The sequence below is a fragment of the Hemitrygon akajei genome, chromosome 10 (assembly GCF_048418815.1).
Source record: "Hemitrygon akajei chromosome 10, sHemAka1.3, whole genome shotgun sequence".
Classification (NCBI taxonomy): Eukaryota; Metazoa; Chordata; class Chondrichthyes; order Myliobatiformes; family Dasyatidae; genus Hemitrygon; species Hemitrygon akajei.
Genome location: NC_133133.1, coordinates 164912544 through 164935690, shown reverse-complemented (window position 1 = coordinate 164935690; position 23147 = coordinate 164912544). Strand labels below are relative to the sequence as shown.

Below are 23147 nucleotides of genomic sequence, written 5' to 3'. Positions count from 1 at the left end.
CAAGAGAATATAGACAGGATGCAGAGTTGGGCAGAAAAGTGGCAGATGGAGTTCAATCCGGATAAGTGTGAGGTGATGCATTTTGGAAGGACAAACCAGAAGGCTGAGTACAGGGTTAATGGTCGGTTACTTAACAGTGTGGATGAACAGAGGGACCTTGGGGTTCAAGTCCATACATCCCTCAAGGTCACTGCACAGGTTGATAGGATAGTTAAGAAGGCCTACGGGATGCTAGGTTTCATTAATAGGGGGACAGAGTTCAAGAGTGGAGAGGTCATGTTGCAACTCTACAAATCTCTGGTGAGACCACACCTAGAGTATTGTGTTCAGTTCTGGTCACCTCATTATAGGAAGGATGTGGAAGCTACAGAGAGGGTGCAGAGGAGATTTACCAGGATGTTGCCTGGATTGGAAAACAAGTCTTATGAGGCAAGGTTAGCAGAGCTGGGACTTTTCTCTCTGGAGCGTAGAAGGATGACAGGGGACTTGATAGAAGTCTACAAGATTAAGAGAGGCATAGATAGGGTGGATAGCCAGTACCTGTTTCCCAGGCACGGATGGCAAACACCAGACAGCATATGTGCAAAGTTAAGGGAGGGAAGTTTAGGGGAGACAGCAGGGGTAAGTATTTTACACAGAAGGTTGGAATGACTTGCCGGGGATGGTGGTGGAGGCTAAAACCTTAGGGGTATTTAAGAGCCTCTTGGACAGGCACATGGATGAAAGAAAAATAGAGGGTTAGGGGGTAGTGTGGGTTTAGTACTTTTTTTTAAGGAATATATGGGTCGGCACAACATCGAGGGCTGAAGGGCCTGTACTGTGCTGTAGTAGTCTAGTAAAAAGGACAGTTTATCCACCAGCCTCTGAGGGATGATGACGTTAAGTGCCTAGCTGAGGTCGGTGAATAACATCCTGATGAATGAGGCATTGTTTTCTAGGTGGGACAAGACGGAGTGGAGGGCCGCGGCTACGGTACCATTGCACTGATTTGAGTGGTATGTGAACTGAAAAGGGTCTAATGTAGCTGGAAGGTGGGGTTTTATATGATCCATTACCAGCTGCTCAAAGATCTTCATGACTTTTCAGGTCAGTGCTACTGGGCGGTAATTGTTTAGGCCAGTTACTGTGGCTGCCTTGAAGCCTGAGGGGAGAGTGGATGTTTCAGAGAGATATTAAAGAAGTCCATTAAGATCTCTGTCAACAGGGCCGCACAATCCCTCAGCATCTGACCACGTATGTTGTCTGGACCCACAGCTTTGCGTGGGTTTACCCTGGCTAGGATCCGCCTCACCTCAGCTGTGGCCAGGCAGGGTGCCTGTTCCTTGTGGGGAGAGGGGCCTTTCCTTGATGTAACGTCATTCAAAGTGTCAAATCGTGCATAGAAGGCATTCAGCCTATCAGGAAGGGAGGTGTCATGCAAGGTGAACTTGTAATCTTTTACAGTTTGTATACCTAGTCACATGCGTCTTTCCCATTCCCCCCCCCCCCCCCACCTTTTAAATCTTCTCCTCAGCTTTTTTTCCTTCAGTCTTGCTGAAGGGTCTCAGCCTGAAACAATGACTGCCTACTCTTTTCCATAGGTGCTGCCTGTCCCGCTGAGTTCCTCCAGCTTTTTGTGCGTGTTGCTTGGATTTATAGCACCTGCAGATTTTCTCTTGTTTGTGATTGAAATATTAAACAGCAAAGTACTTTTAACTGATTCAAATTATGGAATTTTAATTGAGAATCCTTCGCACAATGGAGTCTGAAATATTTGCGGGTCAATAGCATCTCATAATTATGCACATGATAACATTTTAATGGGATTTCATCAGCAGGTAGCATAGTTCAAAATATTGCAGAAGAAGTACCTGTCTGTGGCTTGTTAATGTTCAGCAAAAGATAAAGCATTTCTGGATTCTGAGTATGCTCATTTGCATTCGCAGTGTTGCTGGACTGAAGCAAATCCTCTTATGAAACGAATAATTCATTTGGAAATTTAGGATGCTTTTATTTTAATAAAAAAACATGATTTAAAAACTGTAAATGATCAATTTTGTTAAATAGGTTTATGGTGACATACCGGAACAAGTCTCAATTTCTGGCTTTCTTGGGTATTTAATGAAGTGATCTATTTAGTCGTATTTTGATTAACCTGCCATCTTATCACAGTTCAAAGTAAGTTTATTATGAAAGTACATATACATCACCATATACAACCCTGAGATTCATTTTCTTGTGGGCATGCACAGTAAATCCAAGAAACACTATAGAATCAATGAAAGGCTGCACCCAGCGGGCCAGACGAGCAACCAACGTGCAAAAGGCAACTGGCTGTTCAAATTCAAGAAGGAAGAAATAATAATAACAGTAATAAATAAGCAACAGCTATTGAGGAAGTGCGATGAAGAGTCGTTGAAAGTGAATCTGTAGGTTGTGGGAACAGCTTAATGATGGGTGAGTGAAGTTAGCCCTTCTGGTTCAGGGGCCTGATGGTTGAGGGGTAATAACTGTACCCGAGTCTGATGGTGTGAGTCCTGAGGCTCCTGTACTTTCTTCCTGATGGCAACAGTGAGAAGAGAGCATGGCCAGGGTGATGGGGGTCCCTGATGATGGATGCTGATTTCCTGCAGCAGTACTCTGTGTAGATGTGCCCAATGGTGGGGAGGCTTTATCCATGTTGGACTGGGCTGTATTCATTAGGTTTTCCAGGATTTTCCATTCGAGGGCATTGGTGTCTTACCAAGCTATGAATCAACCAGTCAATATACTGTACACTACCTATCTATAGCTGCTTGTCAAAGTTTTAGATATCGTGCCAAATCGCAACATCTAAGGAACTGGAACTGCTGCCATGTTTTCTTTGTAATTGCACGTCAGTGCTGCGCCCAAGACAGATCCTCTGAAATGAGAAACATAGAAAACCTACTGCACCATTCAGGCCCTTCGGCCCACAATGCTGTGCTGAACATGTACTTACGTTAGAAATTACCTAGGGCAACCTATAGCCCTCCAATTTTCTAAGCTCCATGTACCTATCCAGGAGTCTCTTAAAAGACCCTATTGTATCCGCCTCCACTGTCACCCGCAGCCCCACACTCACCGCTCTCTGCATAAAAAACTTACCCCTGACATCTCCTCTGTACCTACATCAAGCATCTTAAAACTGTGCCCTCTCATGTTAGACATTTCAGCCCTAGGAAAAAGCCTCTGACTACCCACGTGATTAATGCATCTCATCATCTTATACACCTCTGTTGTATAAGGAGGGGGAAAGGGAAGGAAGATAGCTGAAAGGTGATAGGTGAAATCAGGTAGGTAGGAAAGGTAAAGGACTAGAGAAGATGGAATCTGATAGGAGAGGAGAGTGGACTATAGGAGAAATGGAAGGAGGAGGGGACACGTGGAGTTGATAGGCAGGTAAGAAGATATAAGAAGCCTGAGTGGGAAATAGAGTAAGAGGGGAGGGGGAGGGAGAAATCAATATTCATGCCATCAAGTTCGGGGTTAACAAGACAGAATACAAGGTGTGTCTCTTCCACCCTGAGGGAGGCCACGACGTGACACAAGAAGAGGCCGTGGTTCGACATCTTGGAACGGGAATGCAGATTAAAATGATTGGCCACTGGGAAGCTCAGCTTTTGGTGGATGGAGTGGAGGTGCTCAACGAAGCTGTTCCACCAGCTTGCAACGGGTCTCAATAACGTAGAGGCCACATCAGGAGTGATTATGCTATTCTGTGGTTCCACACTTGCTTACTGAAGTGTTTTTTTTAGGAGAGTGAAACTACTTCTTAAGCGACTATTTCATGATAATTAAATGAGACTTCATTTTCGCATAGTGGTTAGCGTCACACAGTTTCAGTGCTAGCGATCCGGGTTCAATGATGCCACTGTCTAGAAGGAGTTTGTACGTTCTCCCCATAACTGCAGAGGTTTCTCCCTAAGTGCTCCAGTTTCCTCCAGATAGATGGGTCAATTGGTCACGTGTGCAAATGGGCTCATTGAGTCAGAAGGGTCTGTTACAATGCTCTGTCTCTTAATAAAAGTGAAATAACTAACTAACTCATTGTTTGATAACTGCTTGTCTCTCTTTTAGCGAAGTTCTGTGCTGGCTTTGGAACATTGCCACTACGGTACTGTGTAGTACTGCGCCCGATGCTGAGTGTTTGCTCCCATCTCTGGCTTAGTGGATCCAGATATCCTTTGAGGATACTTACATCGAACTTCAGTCTCTGATTGACTACCCACACGTTACGGTATATCAGAAGACTGGGGAGGATGGTTGTGATGGATTAGTGATAGTAATGGGGGAGCGTAGCACCAGAGGGCACCGCCTCGGAAAGGAGGAATTTCTTTAGCCGCAGGGTGGTGAATCTGTGGAATTCATTGCCACAGACGGCTGTCGAGGCAAGGTCATTTGGTATGTTTAAGAAGGAGGTTGATAGCTTCTTGATTAGTAAGTGCATCAAAGGTTAAGGGGGAAGGCAGAAGAACAGGGTTGAGAGCGATAATAAGTCAGCCATGATGGAATGGCAGAGCAGACTTGATGGGCCAAATAGCCTAATTCTGCTCCCACGTCTGATGGCCTTATGCCTGAGGGTCAGTGGCTACACAAGAACATGTGACATCTTAAAAACAGAAGTGTCCTGTCCAAAGCCAACTGGATCCACGAGTCCAAGAGCTATTGGATGAACAACAGTATTTATGCCCCCTTGCAGCCAAGTCATCCAGACATGGAAAAAGTTAGCTACTTCCCAGGTATTGGTGGTGAGGTTCATTGAAATACCCCTTTTTCTGAAGAATAAGCTTTGCTTTTATAGTTCCTGAGTCACATGGAAGCAGAAACTTGTTCAACTAGCTGCTGTATTTCTAAAGTGTTGCCAGTTGTTGACACCAACATCATATAGTAGGCATATAAGTAGGCCCTTCAGCCCATCGAGACTGTACTGCCCATCAAGCACTCATCTATACTAATCCCATTTCACACATTCCCACCAACTTCTCCCACTCACCTGCACACCACAAGCATTTTACATCAGCCCATAAATATACCGACACATACATTTTTGGGATGACGGTGTAAACCGAAACACGTGGTCACAGATGGATTGCAAATCCCATTTAGACTGCACCAGAGATCAGCACTGAACCAGAACTATTAGAACTGTTAGACAGCAGCTCGACTAGCTATGTCACTTTGCTGCTATTGACTACAATTTCTTTATCGCCAAAACATTGACCCATTTCTGCACAGTTTTTCATCCAATTTGCACATAAAAGCTGTTTCATGCACATTAACAGCCATCTGAAAATTGGCCTGGGCACATTCAGGAGCAATTCACATTATCATGGCTGTATCCAGCATGATGAACAAAGATTATTTCTGATTGCTCTATAATGATAGTTTCATTCAAATATTTTATTATGGGTGTACTGCCGTGCACTACGTGCTGAAAATGGGCACACTTTATAGAATGTATTGAAAAATACGAGTACAAATAATATTTGTCCCACTGACAATTTCAGGTGGCCTACAGCATTCTGATTGAAATACCAACAGGTGGGTTTATGAAATGCTGCAAATCATTAATTTTTCACTCTGATATGGAGGCCACCTGGACAAATGCAACTTGATGTGTACAGTGAGTTATTTTTGCTATTTCACTGATGGCTACATGACCTTTTAAACATCATTACCAAAGGTTCTGTTCATTGATGGTCCTCGTCAGTCAGCCCTCATCTCCGTAGGTGCACTCTCTGCAGATACTTCTCATATTGTGTGAATTCGTGGAATGCTGGAATTACTGCATCCCCGGGATTCGACTGACATGCTCAGCATCCCCTGGGGTCTGGGATTCTCCTGATCTCGTAACAGTCAGGGGCAATACCCTCTCTCCAGCAGATTTTGGCAACCACAACCTCTCCAGTCTGAAGCGCTTCGCTATCCAAATCAGGTTTATTACCCCTGGCAACACAGTATGTCATGAAATTTGTGGTTTTTGCAGTGGCAAATACATAAGAATATACCATAAATCATAATAAGAAATGTTAGGTACTGAATGGAGCAGTATGATTAAACATTTTTACTGAGTCATGTTAGTAATGGTACAGGCGATGAACCGGCCCGCTGAACAGATTGATTGCGAGAATGTGGCGAGTGCACATGTGACCAATCGATCTGATATGATGCCAGAAAAATACAGTACTGTGCAAAAACATTAGGCACCCATCTGTGGCTAAGGTGCCGAAGACCTTTGCACCATACTGTAGTAACTTTATGTGTTGCACTGTTTCATGACATTTCATGACATATGCGAGTGATGATAAACCTAATTCTGATATGGGTCTCTTTTGTGGGACTGAGAGTGGGAAGGGGACAGGGAGAGGGGAATCACGGTTGGGGAAAGGGGAGGGGAGAGGGAAGGGAGTGGGAAACATCAGAGAGACAAATGTTTGGAATCAAATGACTGTGCCTGGTGTCTCAGGGTTGGATATGTCTGCACTCACACCACCACACCCCCCCCCCCCCTCACTGCCGTCCCTGGTGCTCCTTCTCTGCCACCTGTTCCACACCTCTCCCACGGCGCTCCACCCTCACCATTCCCAGCATCCTTTGCTCCCACCAGATTTGCAAACTCACTCTCCACTCCACATTGACAAATACAGTACTGTGCAAAAGTTTTAGGCATCCTAGCTATATATACAGTATATGTGCTGAAGACTTTTGCACAGTACTGTACATATAAAAGTTAAATAAGTAATGCAAAAAGACAGCAAAAGATAATGCGGTAGAGTTCATGGGTTCACTGTCTGTTCAGAAGTATGATGGTAGAGGGGAAGGAACTGTTCCTAAATGTGTAATGTGAGTTTTCGGCTTCCTTCACCTCCTCTCTGATGGCAGTAATGAGGAGACAGCACGTCCTGGGTGTTGGGGGTCCTTAGTGACGGATGCTGCCTTTTTGACGAATCTTTTGACGATGTCCTCAGTGTTGGGGAGAGTAGTGCCCACGATGGAGCTGGCATTGTTTAAAATCAACACACACAAAATGCTCGAAGAACTCAGCAGGCCAGGCAGCACCAACGGAAAAGAGTAAACAGTCAACGTTTCGGGCCGAAACCCTTCAGCAGGACTCGAGTTTGAGTTTAAAATCCTCTGCAATGGTCCCTGCATAGCAGACCATGATGCTCTCCCCAGTACTTCTGCTGGAGAATTTGGTGACAAATATATCTCTTCAAATCCCTAGATTGCTACTCTTTCACAAGATACCTTTCCCTGAAAGACATAAGGATTGTGAGCATTCCCACTTTCTTTGATGACTGTGAGTGTGAAAGTGGAGAATGAGGGAGTGAAGAATACTAGCAGATGAGCGGCTGACTGGGAGAAGGCTGTTTGTGTGGGAGATGATGGATGAGTGAGAGAGTGTGTGTGTAGGGGGATGGTGGAGTTGCCAATGTGTGTGGGTGGGTATGTGGTCGAGAGGGAGCTGATAGCAACACAGCTGAATCATAAATCTGGCACTGTTGTTAAGAATTGTTAAGGATTTGCCTTCAGAAATCTTGTGAAATTGTTCTTTTTCAATGCATTGCATCACAGGCCTGGGATTTTCATGACTAGCAGAGAACTCCGGAGTCAGTTCCAGCCAGGAGCAGCAGGCTATGGCCGTAGGGGGCCCCTAAGAACAGATGACATTTCTCCTCTGGGTAAAATACCTCACTAGCCTTCTGTCTTTGCAACAGCCACTATTAGAATCAGAGTCAGGTTTAATATCTTCAGCATATGTTGTAAAATTTGTTGTCTTTGTAGAAGCAGTGCATTTTAATATGTAATAATAGAAAGAGTGAATTACAGTAAGTATAAATATATATATTAAATAGTTAAATTAAATAAGTTCAAAAATAGAAATAAAAAAGTAGTAAAGTAATTTTCATGGATTCAATGTCCATTGAGAAATCAGATGGCAGAGGGGAATAAGCTGTTCTTGAATCATTGAGTGTGTGCCTTCAGGTTCCTGTATATCCTTCCTGATGGTGGGAATGAGGACACGGCATGACCTGGGTGAATGGGTCCTTAATGGTGGGTGCCATCTTTTTGAGGCATCGCTCCTTGAAGATGTCCTGGGTGCTGCGGAGACTAGTACATATGATGGAGCTGACTGACTGAGATTAGAATCTCTGCAGCTTGTTTCGATCCTGTGCAGTAGTGCCCTCCCCCCCCCCCCCCCCCATACCAGACGGTGATGCAGCCGGTTAGAATGCTCTCCACGGTACATCGGTAGAAATTTGCGAGTGTCTGTGGTCACATTAGCATGGAACTGCTGCCCTTATTGAAGCAGTGGTGCTTTTCAACGCTGGCTCTCAGAGTTGCAACTGCAGTACTGTAACTCTACAAGTTATCAGCCCATGCAGAAGCTGGAGCATGACATTGCACACCTAAACCTAACAACATCCATAAATCTGTGATATTGCTACTTTTAATACTGGTTTTATGGCTGTCATGCATCTGAGTTGCGCTTCTGTACTGCTGGACATTGCGTGTACTGGCTGGTTACTTGATTTTATTTATTGTTTATTTTATTTGTTGTTTTATAGCATTGAGTAAGAGAGTTGCAAACTCATTTTCACTGTATTGGTGCATGGAAATTGTACTATGCAATGACAATAAAGATATTTCATTTCATTTCACAACATTGTTTCATTGAATTGTGATTTTACAGCCACTTTTAAAATAAGTGTCACTGGCCATGAAATGTTATTTCAACTAAAGTTAGAAGAGTGAAAGTTTTAATGTTCAAAAAATGTTGGAGGTACGTTTATTATCAAAGTATGTATACGCTATACAACCTTTGGGAGACGAATCTTAAGAAACCCAAAAGAACTCATAAAAAAAGAAAACTGTTGAACACTCAATGTACAGAGGGAAAGAAATGAATAAACCATGCAGATAATATCTGCAAGTAAATAGTGTTGTGAACTGAAGTCCACAAACAGATTTTTAGGTCTTTGTGTATTGGGAAAGGGTTTCTGAGGCACTTTTGTAATTCATGATGTAGGAAGAAGGAAGGGTCTCAATCCAAAAGATTAATTGTTTATTCCCCTCCGTAGATGCTGCCAGGCATGCTGAATTCCTCCGGCATTTTGTGTGTGTCACCTAAGGTATATACAGGCCGGACTGGGTCACAGGATACGGGAAGGGAAATCTGAGGAATGTGAGTGAAAGATGAGATTCTGAGTTACTGCTTGATATTCCTAAATATCTGAGTAATATCAGGCAATATTTCACGATTGCAATATATTAGTGGGATGGATGAATGATCAAGCATACTTGTTGGGTTTGTGGGATCAAAATTTATCTTTCTCAACTCGTAGAACTTTCTGTCAACCACCTTCTCAATTCTAAACATAAAAGTGAGGTAACTCCATCTCCATTTTTACAAATGTAATTATTTCAAAATATTAAGTTTATGTAGAAGTAGAGCAAGTGATTTATAAACACAAGAGATTCTGCAGATGTTGGATATCCACCTCCAACCTGATGGCATGAACATCGAGTTCCCTAACTTCCTGGAATTTCCCTCTCTTCCTTCTCTCTTTTTCCATTGTTTCTTCTCCTCATTTGCTTATCTCCCGCTGGAGACCCTCTTCCTTCCCTTTCTCCCATAGTTCACACTCCTATCCTATCAGATTCGTTCTCCGATCCCCTGCCCCCACCCACCCACATTGCCCATGACCTGGCTTCACCAACCTCTGCCAGCATGTTCTCCTTCCCCTCTCCCCACCTTCTTGTTCTGTTTTCTTCCCCCTTCCTTTCCAGACCTGATGAAAGGTCTTGCTCTAAAATGTCAACTCCATAGATGCTGTCTGACCTTTTGTGTTGCTCTAGATTTCCAGTAGCTGCAGTATCTCTTGTGTTTACAACCATTCCAGAAGATCAGAAGATTCCGGATGCCAGAAGATTGACCGGAGGAAGTAAAAGCAAAAAAGAAAAGACCAGGAAGTGCAAACATGAGGGAGAAATGGAACAATAAGAACTCTGTTCCTGAATTGGTTCAACTAAGTTTGTAGGATATTCTAGATTGTGTTTTAATGTTATTTCTTTTCTCACCCTGTTGATGAAGAGGTCGTCTGTTACAGAGGCAAATATACTTGTTGTTAATTAGAAGGCTTAATGTTGCCCCTCAACTGGTAGGAAAAAACTCCATGCTTCAGTTTTAATTTTACATGAAGAACGTATGATTCCATACACAGTTCTTTGTTCAAGGAGAGAGAAATATTGTTAAAGCTTCTGGTCATTGACATTTCATTAGAACAGACTTGCTGAGCATTCTTTGCACTTCCTGTTTTACGTCTGATATCCAGCATCTGCAATGCTCTGCTTTTGGATCTTTGTATAAAATACTCATACAAGTTTGAAAAGCATTGACCAATACAGACAGAATATGCCATATGGTCTCATTCTGTGCTGTAATTTATCTGATCAAGATTAACAAGTATGACGGCACACTTGCCTTTGAAATAGATAACCTGCAGTGATTATTGGCAAGTTATATTATGTTTTTTTAAAAAAATTCAGTCCATTTATCTAGTGCTCTACAAATGCAACAAACAGCCTAATAGGTTGAGTGAACTTGGCCTTTTCTCCTTGGAGTGACGGAGGATGAGAGGTGACCTGATAGAGGTACATAAGATGATGAGAGGCATTAATCGTGTGAATAATCAGAGGCTTTTTTCCCAGGGCTGAAATGGCTAACACAAGAGGGCACAGTTTTAGGGTGCTTGGAAGTAGGTACAGAGGAGATGTCAGGGGTAAGTTTTTTTACGCAGAGAGTGGTGAGTGCGTGGAATAGACTGCCAGCGACAGTGTGGAGGCGGATATGATAGGCCCTTGGATAGGTACATAGCTTAGAAAAATAGAGAGCTATTGGTAACCCTAGGTAATTTCTAAAGTAAGTACGTGCTCAGCACAGCAGTGTGAGCTGAAGGGCTTGCATTGTGCTGTAGGTTTTCTATGTTTCTATTTAGAAGGAGAAACACTTGTGGCATTGTGACTGTTTCAGCCATTTATGTTATCTTTATCTTACCACCTCAGTTCAATTAAGTGAGACAACAGAGCACCAAAAATCTCTTATGAGCAGTTTGTTATCCCTCAATGCGTCTTATAACAATTCCCTCACGAAATGGGCCATCTTCCCTCAGGTCTATTGAAATGCACTAAAAGTGAAGATGTTTAGACATGCTGGGCTGAAGGGCTTATTCCTCTGCTGAATAACCCTCTGATCTTGTTTTCTGGTGATCCTAACATTATTTCAACTGCAATTTTGTTTTTTTTTATGTATCTTTCTGGTAACTGTTGCAAGATGCAAATTTTTAGTTGGATCCAGTGGAACTGCTCTCAGTTGATCCAAAGTTCACCATTAAGCTGCTGGAAAAAAAACCAATTAAACAATAATTTGTACAAAAACCAACAGCGCTGCAAATTAATTAGATTAGTGTTCAAGATAGAATGCTATTTGTTTTTGAAATAATTGCACCCTATTAAACTTACTCAGTCAATTAAAATTTAGAGCCTCTTTGGAAATAATTTATTTTGCTGAAATCTTCAATGAGAACCATTAATGTAGTATCATAATGTGAACCATTCTTATAATATCATAATGTACCGTCTACTTTGGAACACGAGCCAGTAACATTTTATTCAAACTTTCACATTGTATTTGAATCATCTAGATTACATGTAAGGAAAGGAGAAACCTATTACTATTTTGTTTCAATTCCCCACATTACAATAATAGAAAAGGAGAAAAATCTTTTGACTGAATTCAATACGAAGACGTTACAATGGAAATTACCCAGGATTGCTCTGCAAAACTGATGCAGGTCTTAGCCCAGTTACAAACTTATTTCTACAAAAAAAATCACAAGGGTGGAGTGAATTTATCTTTGAAAAGATGACAGTGTTTTTCATCTGGATTATACCTTTAAAACACAGCTTTTGCAGCTCCTACGGCACCCGACTGCGGAGTCTGCAGATGCGGTATCTCTGCGAATAGAATGAATGGGAAGCGAGTCTAGCAATAGGATAACTGTATGATAGCTGCCATGTAGGTTAAGAAAAGTGGGGGCTGGTTGTGGTAGTGGTGGGGCAGGGGGAAGGGGTGTGGTGGTGGAAGGGAGAGTTGGGAGGTCTTCACGTGTTTTCAGTCTGTTGGACTCTGCAGTGATCCTCATTGATTGACCTCAAGTAGTCAGAGCAGAGGCAGAAATCTGTTCTGTGGATGATTTTAACCAAGTCGACAATGTGTCGTGGAAGTCCCGTGATTATGCAGGATGGAAAGGTGAGGAACATGCCAACGGCAACATTAGTGTCTCGAGTGGGGCCTTTTAATCAATGTCCTCTGTCTGCCTTGCTGCAGGGGTTGCTTCTTGTTTTCTTTGGAATTAGCATAAAGGTTGTACAACAGTGTTACAGCTTCTGCTGGTAAGATCGTGGTTAAGCCCGACGCACATTGATGGCACAGGAACAGCGAGGTGATGCAGGAGCAAGTGTAAGCCAGTCAGCTCCTGGAGTCTGTCCTGTCACTGAGTAAGATTTGGGCTGATCCAGTATTGGCCTCAATACCATTTTCCCACTCTATTCCTATTTCCTTGCAATCCTTTGTTATTGAATTATCTACCAATCTCCACTTTAAATATATGCATTCTTTGCCTGCACAACTCTTCGATAAATAAGCCCAAAGTTTCAAAACCTCTGGAGATATGAAATTCTTCCTAACTTCTGTCTTAAATGGATGACTCTTCATAAACTTTGTGCCCAAGCATTTTAAAGAACTAGGATTACAATGGAAGCGCCAATAAGCTCCAGTAAAGATTGGTGTACGCTACGGAACTAATCTTTCTTCCAGATGTAAAGGGCAATATGTTTATGTATATAGAACAGAGTATTCACATCAATAATTGAAGTGCTACAATAGTGTAATGGCCAGCTATTACAACTCAGGGTGCTGGAGTTCAGAGTTCAATTCCAGCGTCCTCCGTAAGAACATTTGCACGTTCTTCCCGTGTGCGTGGACGTTTCCTCTGGGTGCTCCGGTCTCCTCCCACGATCCAAAGATGTACAGATTGGTAGGTTAATTGGTCATTGTAAATTGTCCTGTGATTGGGCCTGGGATTAAAGCAGTCATCCAGAAGGGCCTGTTCCATGCTGTATTTATAAATAAAAATTTTAAAACGAATATTATACATCAGCAATGTATAATATTAGTATGACCCGCATTTTCTCATTCGCATTTCTATCTCTTTCCCTCCCATTTTTTTACTTTTATCTTTTTATTGTTGCACTCCTATTTCATTTTTCTTGGCTTCCTTTTCTTCTGTTTTCTCCCAATCTCACAAACACTTTTTCATCTTCTGATTCTCTTTATATCTCATTGCGTCTCACACTGTGTTACATTCTCTGTCAGCTACCTTCTAACCAGAATTTCTCTTCTTTGTTCGAGGCAGGAGGAGCCCATTGTCTTGCCAATAATCCTGGCCAATAATGCTCAATATTCGAGAATAAATATATTTAAAAAATTGTACTCACTTTAAGGCAATTCAGTAAAGAGCATATTAATTCCTTCATTATTTACATATAAAGTCAAAATGTCCATAAATATGATTTAGGATAAATGACAATTGAAAAAAAAGCAATTCTTTTATGATAAGCTTCAAGTTCTTAAGATTTGTACAGAAGTAAGTCATGAGTAATTTATTTGTGCCTAACTTGCTAATAATTTTTCAGGTTTATCAGTACATGCATGAGACAATAAACATCAGTGGCTGTCCAGAATTCAGAGCTCGTGCAACGGCCAAGGTATGCGTTGTGGAAGTACTGGTTGATGTGTTGTATCTGTGTATTTTAATTCTGTGTACATGTGTATTTCAGGTGTTCGAGAGTATATATGAGAATTTAGACATCAATGGCAGCCCAGAAGGTAGAGCCAATGCTACTACCCAGGTAATAACATTAACTGGAGCCCGTGTTCATAACGATACTCTCTGATTAGATTAAGAAAATCCTTTTCATTGTCAATTGTTTTAAACTATTTGCAATTCAGCATTTACAGTGCTGAACCAAAACAAAAATCAATGCATGATAACTGTCACAGGAGGACAGTAAAAACCATTTCACAACTTTTATATAAATGCACCAAATTTGGTCTGGTCACTTCTGGGCTTTCTAGACAATTCTGTAAAGATCTTGATCTAGTTTTACAAAATTTAGCTTTACCTTCCGTAAACTGATTATGAAGTTTGCTTACGAATGCATTCATGGTAATAAATATCAGTGGGAATGAAAGTTGTCATGTGAACTCTTTTTAATGGGCTCTACATGTTTTTGCTTTTCATGTTTCACACTTTATTAGACTGACTTTATTGGACTTGGTGACATAGTGGATTTGCTTCTGAGTTTTGTCTGAGGTTGCGTAATTCATTGCCGGGGAGCATTGAAACATAGAAAACCTACAGACCAATGCAGGCCCTTCGGCCCACAAAGCTGTGCTGAACATGTCCCTACGGTTAAGGCGTTCGTCTGGTTATCTGAAGGTTGCTAGTTCGAGCCTTGGCTGAGTCAGCGTGTTGTGTCCTTGAGCAAGGTACTTAAGCACACATTGCTCTGCGATGACACCGGTGCCAAGCTGTATGGGTCCTAATGCCCTTCCCTTGGACAACGTAGGTGATGTGGAGAGGGGAGACTTGCAGCTTGGGCAACTGCCGGTCTTCCATAAAAAAAACCTTGCCCAGGCTTGCGCCCTGGAAACTTTCCAAGGTGCAAATCCATGGTCTATCGAGACTAATGAAGACCTACTACCTTAGAAATTACTAAGGTTACCCATTGCCCCCTATTTTTCTAAGCTCCATGTACCTACCCTGCAGTCTCTTAAAAGACCCTATTGTATCCGCCTCCACCACCATTGCCGGCAGCCCATTTCACGCACTCACCACTCTGTGCATAAAAAAACTTACCCCGACATCCCCTCTGTATCCACTTCCAAGCACCTTAAAACTGTACCCTCTCATGCTAGCCATTTCAGCCCAGGGAAAAAGCCTCTGACTATCCACACGATCAATACTTCTCATCATCTTATACACCTCTATCAGGTCACCTCATGTTCTCTGTCACTCCAAGGAGATAAGGCCATGTTCACTCAACCTATTCTCATAAGGCATGCTACCCAATCCAGGCAACATCCTTGTAAATCTCCTCTTCACCCTTTCTATAGTTTCCACATCCTTCCTGTAGTGAGGCGACCAGAACTGAGCACAGTATTCCAAACGGTGTCTGACCAGGGTCCTCTATAGCTACAACGTTACCCCTTGGCTCCTAAACTCAATCCCATGATTGATGAAGGCCAATGCACCGTATGCCTTCTTAACCACAGAGTCAACCTGCATAGCAGCTTTGATTGTCCAATGGACTCGGACCCGAAGATCCCTCTGATCCTCCACACTGCCAAGAATCTTACCATTAATACTATATTCTGCCATCATATTTGACCTACCAAAATGAGCCACTTCACACATCTGGGTTGAACTCCATCTGCCACTTCTCAGCCCAGTTTTGCATCCTATCAGTGTCCCGCTGTAACCTCTGACAGCCCTCCACACTATCCACAACACCCCAACCTTTGTGTCATCAGCAAATTTACTAACCCATCCCTCCACTTCCTCATCCAGGTCATTTATAAAAATCACAAGGAGTAGGGGTCCCAGAACAGATCCCTGAGGCACACCACTGGTCACCGACCTCCATGCAGAATGTGGCCCGTCTACAACCACTCTTTGCCTTATGTGGGCAAGCCAGTTCTGTATCCACAAAGCAATATCCCCTTCAATCCCATGCCTCCTTTCTTTCTCAATAAGCCCTGCATGGGGTAGCTTATCAAGTGCCTTGCTGAAATCCATATACACTACGTCTACTGCTCTACCATCATCAGTGTGTTTAGTCACATCCTCAAAATATTCAACCAGGCTCGTAAGGACAACCTGCCTTTGACAAAGCCATGCTGACTACTCCTAATCATATTATGCTTCTCCAAATGTTCATAAATCCTGCCTCTCAGGATCTTCTCCATCAATTTACCAACCACTGAAGTAAGACACACTGATCTATAATTTCCTGGGCTATCTCTACTCCCTTTGCTGAATAAGGGAACAGCATTCGCAACCGTCCATTCCTCAGGAACCTCTTCTGTACCCTTTGATGATGCAAAAATCATCGCCAGAGGCTCAGCAATCTCCTCCCTCGCCTCTCATTGTAGCCTGGGGTACATCTCATCCAGTCCTGTTGACTTATCCAACTTGATTCTTTCCAAAAGCTCCAGCACATCCTCTTTCTTAATATCTACATGCTCAAGCTTTTCTGTCTGCCGTAAGTCATCACTACAATCGCCATGTCCAGGTCATTGGGTATATTGAAGGCAGAGGTTGATAGGTTCTTGATTAGCCAGGGCATGAAGGGATACGGGAAGAAGAGAGGGATTGGGGCTGAGAGGAAAAATGGATCAGCCATGATGAAATGGCCGAGCTAACTTCTCTTAGCGATTGTGGGAATTGCACACAGGTGCAATGGAGTGATGCTCTGTCGGTTTTGTGGAACCTATAGGTTCTGTCTACCATTTTGTTTTTGCCACTTTTCCACAGCTCTATTTGTCCAAGTGCTAAATGTAGAATGAATTTCAGCCTCTTACTATGAGATCTAGCTGGAGATGATAAATATGCTGTCAGACTTTGCTCTCTTCTAACAAGCTGCTCATTATTTTGGGACAGTTCTGCAATGTAAGACTAACCTGTGGCTTCCACCTTTTAATATGATCTCTCCAAACATATCCATCCTCCCCTCCATTCGTAAGCCCATTTATCAGAGAAACATTCTTGTTTCTTGTACCCAACTGGCTCCTTTTCTGTTCATCTCTTCCCCCTCACCCAACCACCCAAACCCATCAAGATTTTTCCCTGCTGTTGCTTTGGGCTCCCATCATTCTTCTGTTTTCTCCAGTGCTCTCTCTTCTTGTTCATTGGATCCACCTTCTGCATTGGAAATCCTCTTCCCTCTAAGCTGAAGACCACCCATATTTTGTACCAGGATCATATGCTGCTGACTTGTTCTCTCTCATTGGGTCCAAGCAGTATCACCCCTGCAGATGGGCCAACATCATCCTCTCCTATAAGAACAGCCTTTGACTCTTTGTTCTTGCAAACTTTTGCCCCACATCTAACCCTTCTTTCCTAAGTCATACCAACTTCCTGTCTTCCTTAAATCTCTAAGTTTGAATCTCTTCAATTGTGCCCACTTCTGCACAATGCCAAAAGGCTTCTATGAAAATTACAAACACTCCACTTAACTGTGACAATGATAATCCATCGCTTCCCAGCATTGTTGGCCCTTCTGCAATCTACAAGCACACAGTTTTCCACCAGGTTTGCTATTTATTGATGGAGATACAGCGCGGAATAGGCCCTTCTGCACCTTAATGCCGACTGCCCAACACTCCCCGATTTACCCAAGCCTAATCACGGGACAATTTGCAATGACCAATTGACATACCAACTGGTACGTTTCTGAACTGTGGGAGGAAACCAGGGCACCTGGAGGAAACCCATGTGGTCACAGGGAGAACATACAAACTCCTTACAGACAGAGGTGGGAATTGAACCCGGGATGCTGGTATTGTAAAGTGTTGTGCCAACCACTGCGCAAAAGTGTTGCCCCCAGTGTGTTTGACTGTGCCCAACTTGGTGGGACAACTCTTTCTGTCTTTCTTTACCTTCCCAACTATAGCCAAAGAATCACCAACAATAACGTCTCTTCCAAATCTTCTATCATTACCTCTGAAAAGATTAGATTATTTTTATTTGTCCCATGTACATCAAAATCGTCAGTGAAATGCGACATTCGCATTATCGTTTTGTGACGTGCTGGGTTGGGGGCAGCCTGCAAGTGTAGCCACACTTCTGGGACCAAGATAGCATGCATACAACTCACTTACCCTACATGCATGTTGTTGCAATGTGGGAGAAAACTAGAGCACCTGAAGAAAGCCCATACTGTCATGGGGAGAACATAGAAACTCCTTAAAGACAGTGGTGGAAATTGAACCCCGATCAATGTTCACTGGCAATTGTAAAGCAATTGCGCTAACCGCTACATTACCATGCCAATTACTCTGCTGTCCATCTGTGATCTCAACAAACCAACAAACCTATAATGCAATCTCCTCACATTCCAGTAAATGCCAGACAGATATTAAATGAAACCTGATTTGTCATCTGTTTGTTTGACATGATGAAGAGAAGGGAACAGTAAACCATGAAGATCTGTATAGCAGGTACTGTGGGTCAGAACTGAAGTGATTAAAGATATTGTCCAACAGTAAATTTCATAGCATATTTAAAGAGTATGGTTTCATTATGAATTAAAGGAAAATATAAAGTAAGATCAAGCATTAAACTCTAAACATACAATAATTGTTAAAATAAATAAATCCAAATTCTAGAGGGAAAATATCTCTCTACCCTACTGCCTGTTATGCCACTGACATTTAGGGCAGTAATGAAGGTCCTCCATCTCTGGTGGCGTTCAAGGCTTCCTTCACCATGTCAGTAGCTTCCTCTCAGTTTTCACTATTGTCAATCATCCATGTTCTGGGTGGAGCCTCAGGAATACCATGGTACAGATGTAGAAGGGTTCTTCATTGCTATTTCTGTAATAATTTTGTTTTACCAGTAGGGGTTGCTAGCCTTAAGCTGAACCCCCAAACCACTCTACCCTTTGACCTGTTTGGCATGGTGACCCTACCAACAGCCAAAGCATAAGGCCTTGACTCCAGCCAACGTAGATGTCTGGGCCATTGAGGCACATAAGCCTCCAAACCCAACAACAAAAAAGTGGTCCTCTTGGAGAGGAGGGAAAATATACCTGCTGTTAATTTTGCTTTTCATATATCTAAATGAAATCCCATTTTGTTTATAAATTTTAAAAATTTGTTTGATGAATTCCCTTTAAAAGGCACTGAGGTAGGAAATACTGCCACGTGGAATATAGTCTCATGCACCATTGGGTAGCTTTTATCTAAAAACCCAACTCCTGATGGGCAGAGCTGTAGGGACATTGCAATGCTGAGCTCTATGTGCCTGATCCACTGGAGGATAAAGATGTTCTCAGTAAGTTGAAGGGGAGTTCCTATATGAACCATTGTTGTGGAGCTTGGCATCAAAGCAAGCCAAGCAATATCTTGTGATGCTCCCAGTATCTCCATTTCCCTGACATCCCACTTGTTTCTTCGTAGAGATCCTGACAATTGTTTCTTGCACTGGTTTATCACCTTTGGTAGCACAATATTGTAATGGCCATCAGGCAATTGAGATTTCCTCTCTCCTTTAATGACTTGAGAGTGTAACTGAGTTACCACCAATACTTCAACGGAGATTGTGATGCGTTCTCCCCACTTCTCAGCTTTGCAACTAATGTATGGGGTTTCCCCAAGTCGCACTCAGAAAGCTTTTCTCCCCCGCATTAGAGTATTGATCTTTCTCTCATGAGTTCTCTGTGCATACAGTTTCACTGTGTGTTTTTAAGTGCTGAAAGATGCCTTGTCAGTACTTAATATTCATTGAATTTTAAATTGAATACTTTGAGTACCATTACAGTACCATTACCATCCATTTTCAAGCTTCTGCTTTTCCTGTGTCATCCTTTAAGTCCTAGCTAGGGCTCTGAGACCTTTCTAACCCATTAATTTGGTCTTCAAAATGCATTCTATTCAGTGTTTAAATACCAGTCAGTGTTTTTAAACAACAAACAAACTTTAATACTCTTAGAACAAAGATTATTGCTGTCTCTGTGACTTGAGATATAATTATAAGCTTTCACATTCCAGCAACTTAAAACATGACAATTGGATTGAATAGTAACTAGAGTTCATATATTAAAGAAGAGACTGTGTGTGTGTGTGACTGTACTTACAATGGATTCTGATTATTTGGGACACATCAGGACCAGTGCATTTTGGCTTAATTAAACGTCTGCCCCAATTAGTTTAATGGAAAGCGATAAAAAAGGTATAAAACAAACTACATTTAACAGAGTGGCAAATTATTTATTTAAATGAAATGCAGAACAAATTAGAACACTACCAAGATACAAGTACTACTAGTACTATAAAACTGTGTATTAGTTCCAAATAGTTAACAATGGAGGAAATCATCCACTGTACGCTGCTGTGTTCTTTTGATTGACTGCAAATGAACAAAATCAGTGTATCACCTCGTGCAAATAATGGGCAGTCTTCATACAGTTCTCTCAACGATTGCATTTCCAAGTCTTCATTTTCATTGTAATTTCTTTGTTGTTCCTAACCTGTTGGAGTAGTGAAATCGTTTCATGTTCACTCACCAGCCATTTCTGGCATCTCTGAGCCTGAATGTTTAAAACCACAGTGAGCAAAACTGTTCTAAATTGTCTTACTGCTTATATTGCTCCAGCTAATAGTGAAAAAAATCATTGCTTTTGAACAGAAACATACACAACTGACACTATTTTAAAACTGTTCACTCGAAGAACTAGGTAGTGTTTAACCTCCACACAGGTGCAGTGACTGAAACTACTTAGAAACTGTTTGGCAACAGTCTCTTGTCCCAATTAAGTGGCACAGTGTCCCAGATAAATGAAGGAAATCCTCAATAAATGGCTTCCCCAGTTAACTGGAATCCACTGTACCGTGTTTTGCACCTTGGTCCCAGGGGGATGCTGTTTTATTTAGTTGTACATAAGTGTGTGGTTGAATGGCAATTAAATTTGAATTTGAACTTGAAATTATAAAGCTATAGATGCTAGAAATTTAAAGCAAGGACAGAAACACAAAATGCTGGAAATACTCAGCAGAACAAGCCCATCTGTAGGAACATTTATTTTTGTTTTGATTTTATTCATATATTAGTGTGCTCAGAGCTTCAACAACATTGTCAAACACCTACTGCATCCTGCATAATCTATAGATCAAAGAAAAATCTGACATTTCAAACAGCACAGCTGTCGCTATTATACTGTGATTCGTTCAAAGAGAAATAATAGTCATCTCGACTTCAGTTACATCTGAACCACGTACTAAGGAAAATCATGAGCCTGGAAATTAATTAGTGCTAGGGAACATGTTCATTTGCGGTTGTTCTGGGCATGGTTTTGTCACGGCAACAGTCAACAACATCTGAGGCTCAAAAACCCCTAAGGCCACAGGAGCTATTGAATGTCACCTGCACAGTTAACTCCACACCACATGGGATTGAGGATAACATAAGAAAAGTCTTGGGTCGGTCTAAGAGTGTGCTTAGATTTGCGGTTTCAAATGAGAGAGAACCAGGATTGGAGAGGGGCATTGTTGGGGGTGGGTGGGGGGGTGGGTAGAACTAGGGATTGTGGGTCAAAATAGACCAAGTATTGGATTCGGGAATCAATTACAGGTCAGCTCAAAGGTCAGTCAAGAGGTTGGGGGTCAGTGTCTGGGAGGTCAGTGGTAAGATGGTTGGGAAAGAGGTGTTGTTGGGCTGCCGGGAGTCTCCGAGGTGAAATAAGAGTAGGCTTTAAAAATGGCTTTTCAATGACAGCAGGTACATTTCAGAACAGTATCATTCCATGCTCCTCTAACATAGAAATTGTAATCATCATTGCAAGTGTAAATCATGGTAGGCAGTAACCAGTTGGGAATTTCTGGAGGTGTGTGCCTAGAAGCCGTAGCCATTCTAAAAATAAATAACAGACCATCTGTATATAAAGCCCTCATACAAATTTCTAGGCCAGAGTATGTTTTTCCCTTAACTCAGAACCTGTCTTAATTCAAAGCTTAAATGTGCAGTGCTGATAATTTTTCTTACTATTTGGATACCAGTTATAAAAATGTATTTTTGGAGACATTATCAAGTCAAGTCAAGTCGCTTTTTATTGTCATTTCGACCATAAACTGCTGGTATAGTAAACAGTAAAAATGAAACAACGTTCCTCCAGGAACCTGGTGCTACATGAATCAACACAAAACTACACTAGACTATGTGAGACAGCACAAGGCTATACCAGACTTCGTAAAACAACACAAAAACTACACTAGACTACAGACCTACACAGGACTACATAAAGTGCACAAAAACAGTGCAGGGCAATACAATAACTAATTAATAAATAAACATAATAAACAAGACAATAGGCACAGTAGAGAACAAATTTCAATATAATAATAAATGATGTAGATGTCAGTCTAGACTCTGGGTATTGAGGTGTCTGATGGCTTGGGGGAAGAAACTGTTACACAGTCTGGTTGTGAGAGCCCGAATGCTTCGGTACCTTTTGCCAGATGGCAGGAGGGAGAAGAGTTTGTATGAGGGGTCCTTCACAATGCTGTTTGCTTTGCCGGTGCAGGTGTGGTGTAAATGTCTGTAATGGCAGGAAGAGAGATCCCGATGATCTTCTCAGCTGACCTCACTATCCGCTGCAGAGTCTTGCGATCTGAGACGGTGCAATTTCCGAACCAGGCAGTGATGCATCTGCTCAGGATGCTTTCGATACATCCTCTGATTTTATGATGAAAAATTATCGTCTGCACTGAGAAGAATAATGAAGCTGTAGTTATTAACCACAATGGCATTGACTGTAAATAGCTAACTGCAGTATTTCCTTTTATTTCTCAATTCTTTAACTTTAAATTCTCTTTTGTTTTAGGCCACAGTTGCTGCTTTTGCTGCAAGTGAAGGCCATTCTCATCCACGTGTGGTGGAACTACCAAAAACTGATGAAGGCCTTGGATTTAATGTGATGGGTGGAAAAGAACAAAATTCACCGATTTACATCTCTCGCATTATTCCTGGGGGAGTCGCAGATAGACACGGGGGCCTAAAACGTGGAGATCAGTTGTTGTCTGTCAATGGAGTGGTAAGTCAATGGGACAATTGTTTTGCAGAGGGAATTATATTGAAATAGTAAATCATTTCAGAATAATTAATATTTATCAGCCTGATATTTAGGATGAGAAACAACAGCAAGGCAATCAAAGGTCGACAGCGCTTCAAGTGCATACTTGCGTTGTTAAATGTGAGGATCCAGAAACAGCTTTTATTAATTCCCTGTAATAGAAGCAGCAAATG

At 42.0% G+C, this 23147-nt stretch overlaps 1 protein-coding gene across 2 annotated transcripts in view; it reads left to right on the top strand.

Annotated features, from left to right (window-relative positions):
- lin7a (lin-7 homolog A (C. elegans)) overlaps nucleotides 1–23147 on the top strand; it is a 74110-nt gene that overhangs the window by 34167 nt on the left and 16796 nt on the right. Inside the window, exons 3-4 of one of the 2 annotated variants that reach the window (XM_073059610.1) lie at nucleotides 13903–13974; nucleotides 22726–22935. In XM_073059610.1, the coding sequence (XP_072915711.1) occupies nucleotides 13903–13974; nucleotides 22726–22935 (282 nt within the window). Of the gene's footprint in view, nucleotides 1–13758; nucleotides 13831–13902; nucleotides 13975–22725; nucleotides 22936–23147 lie in introns of both variants that reach the window. The other variant, XM_073059611.1, reaches the window with a different exon arrangement.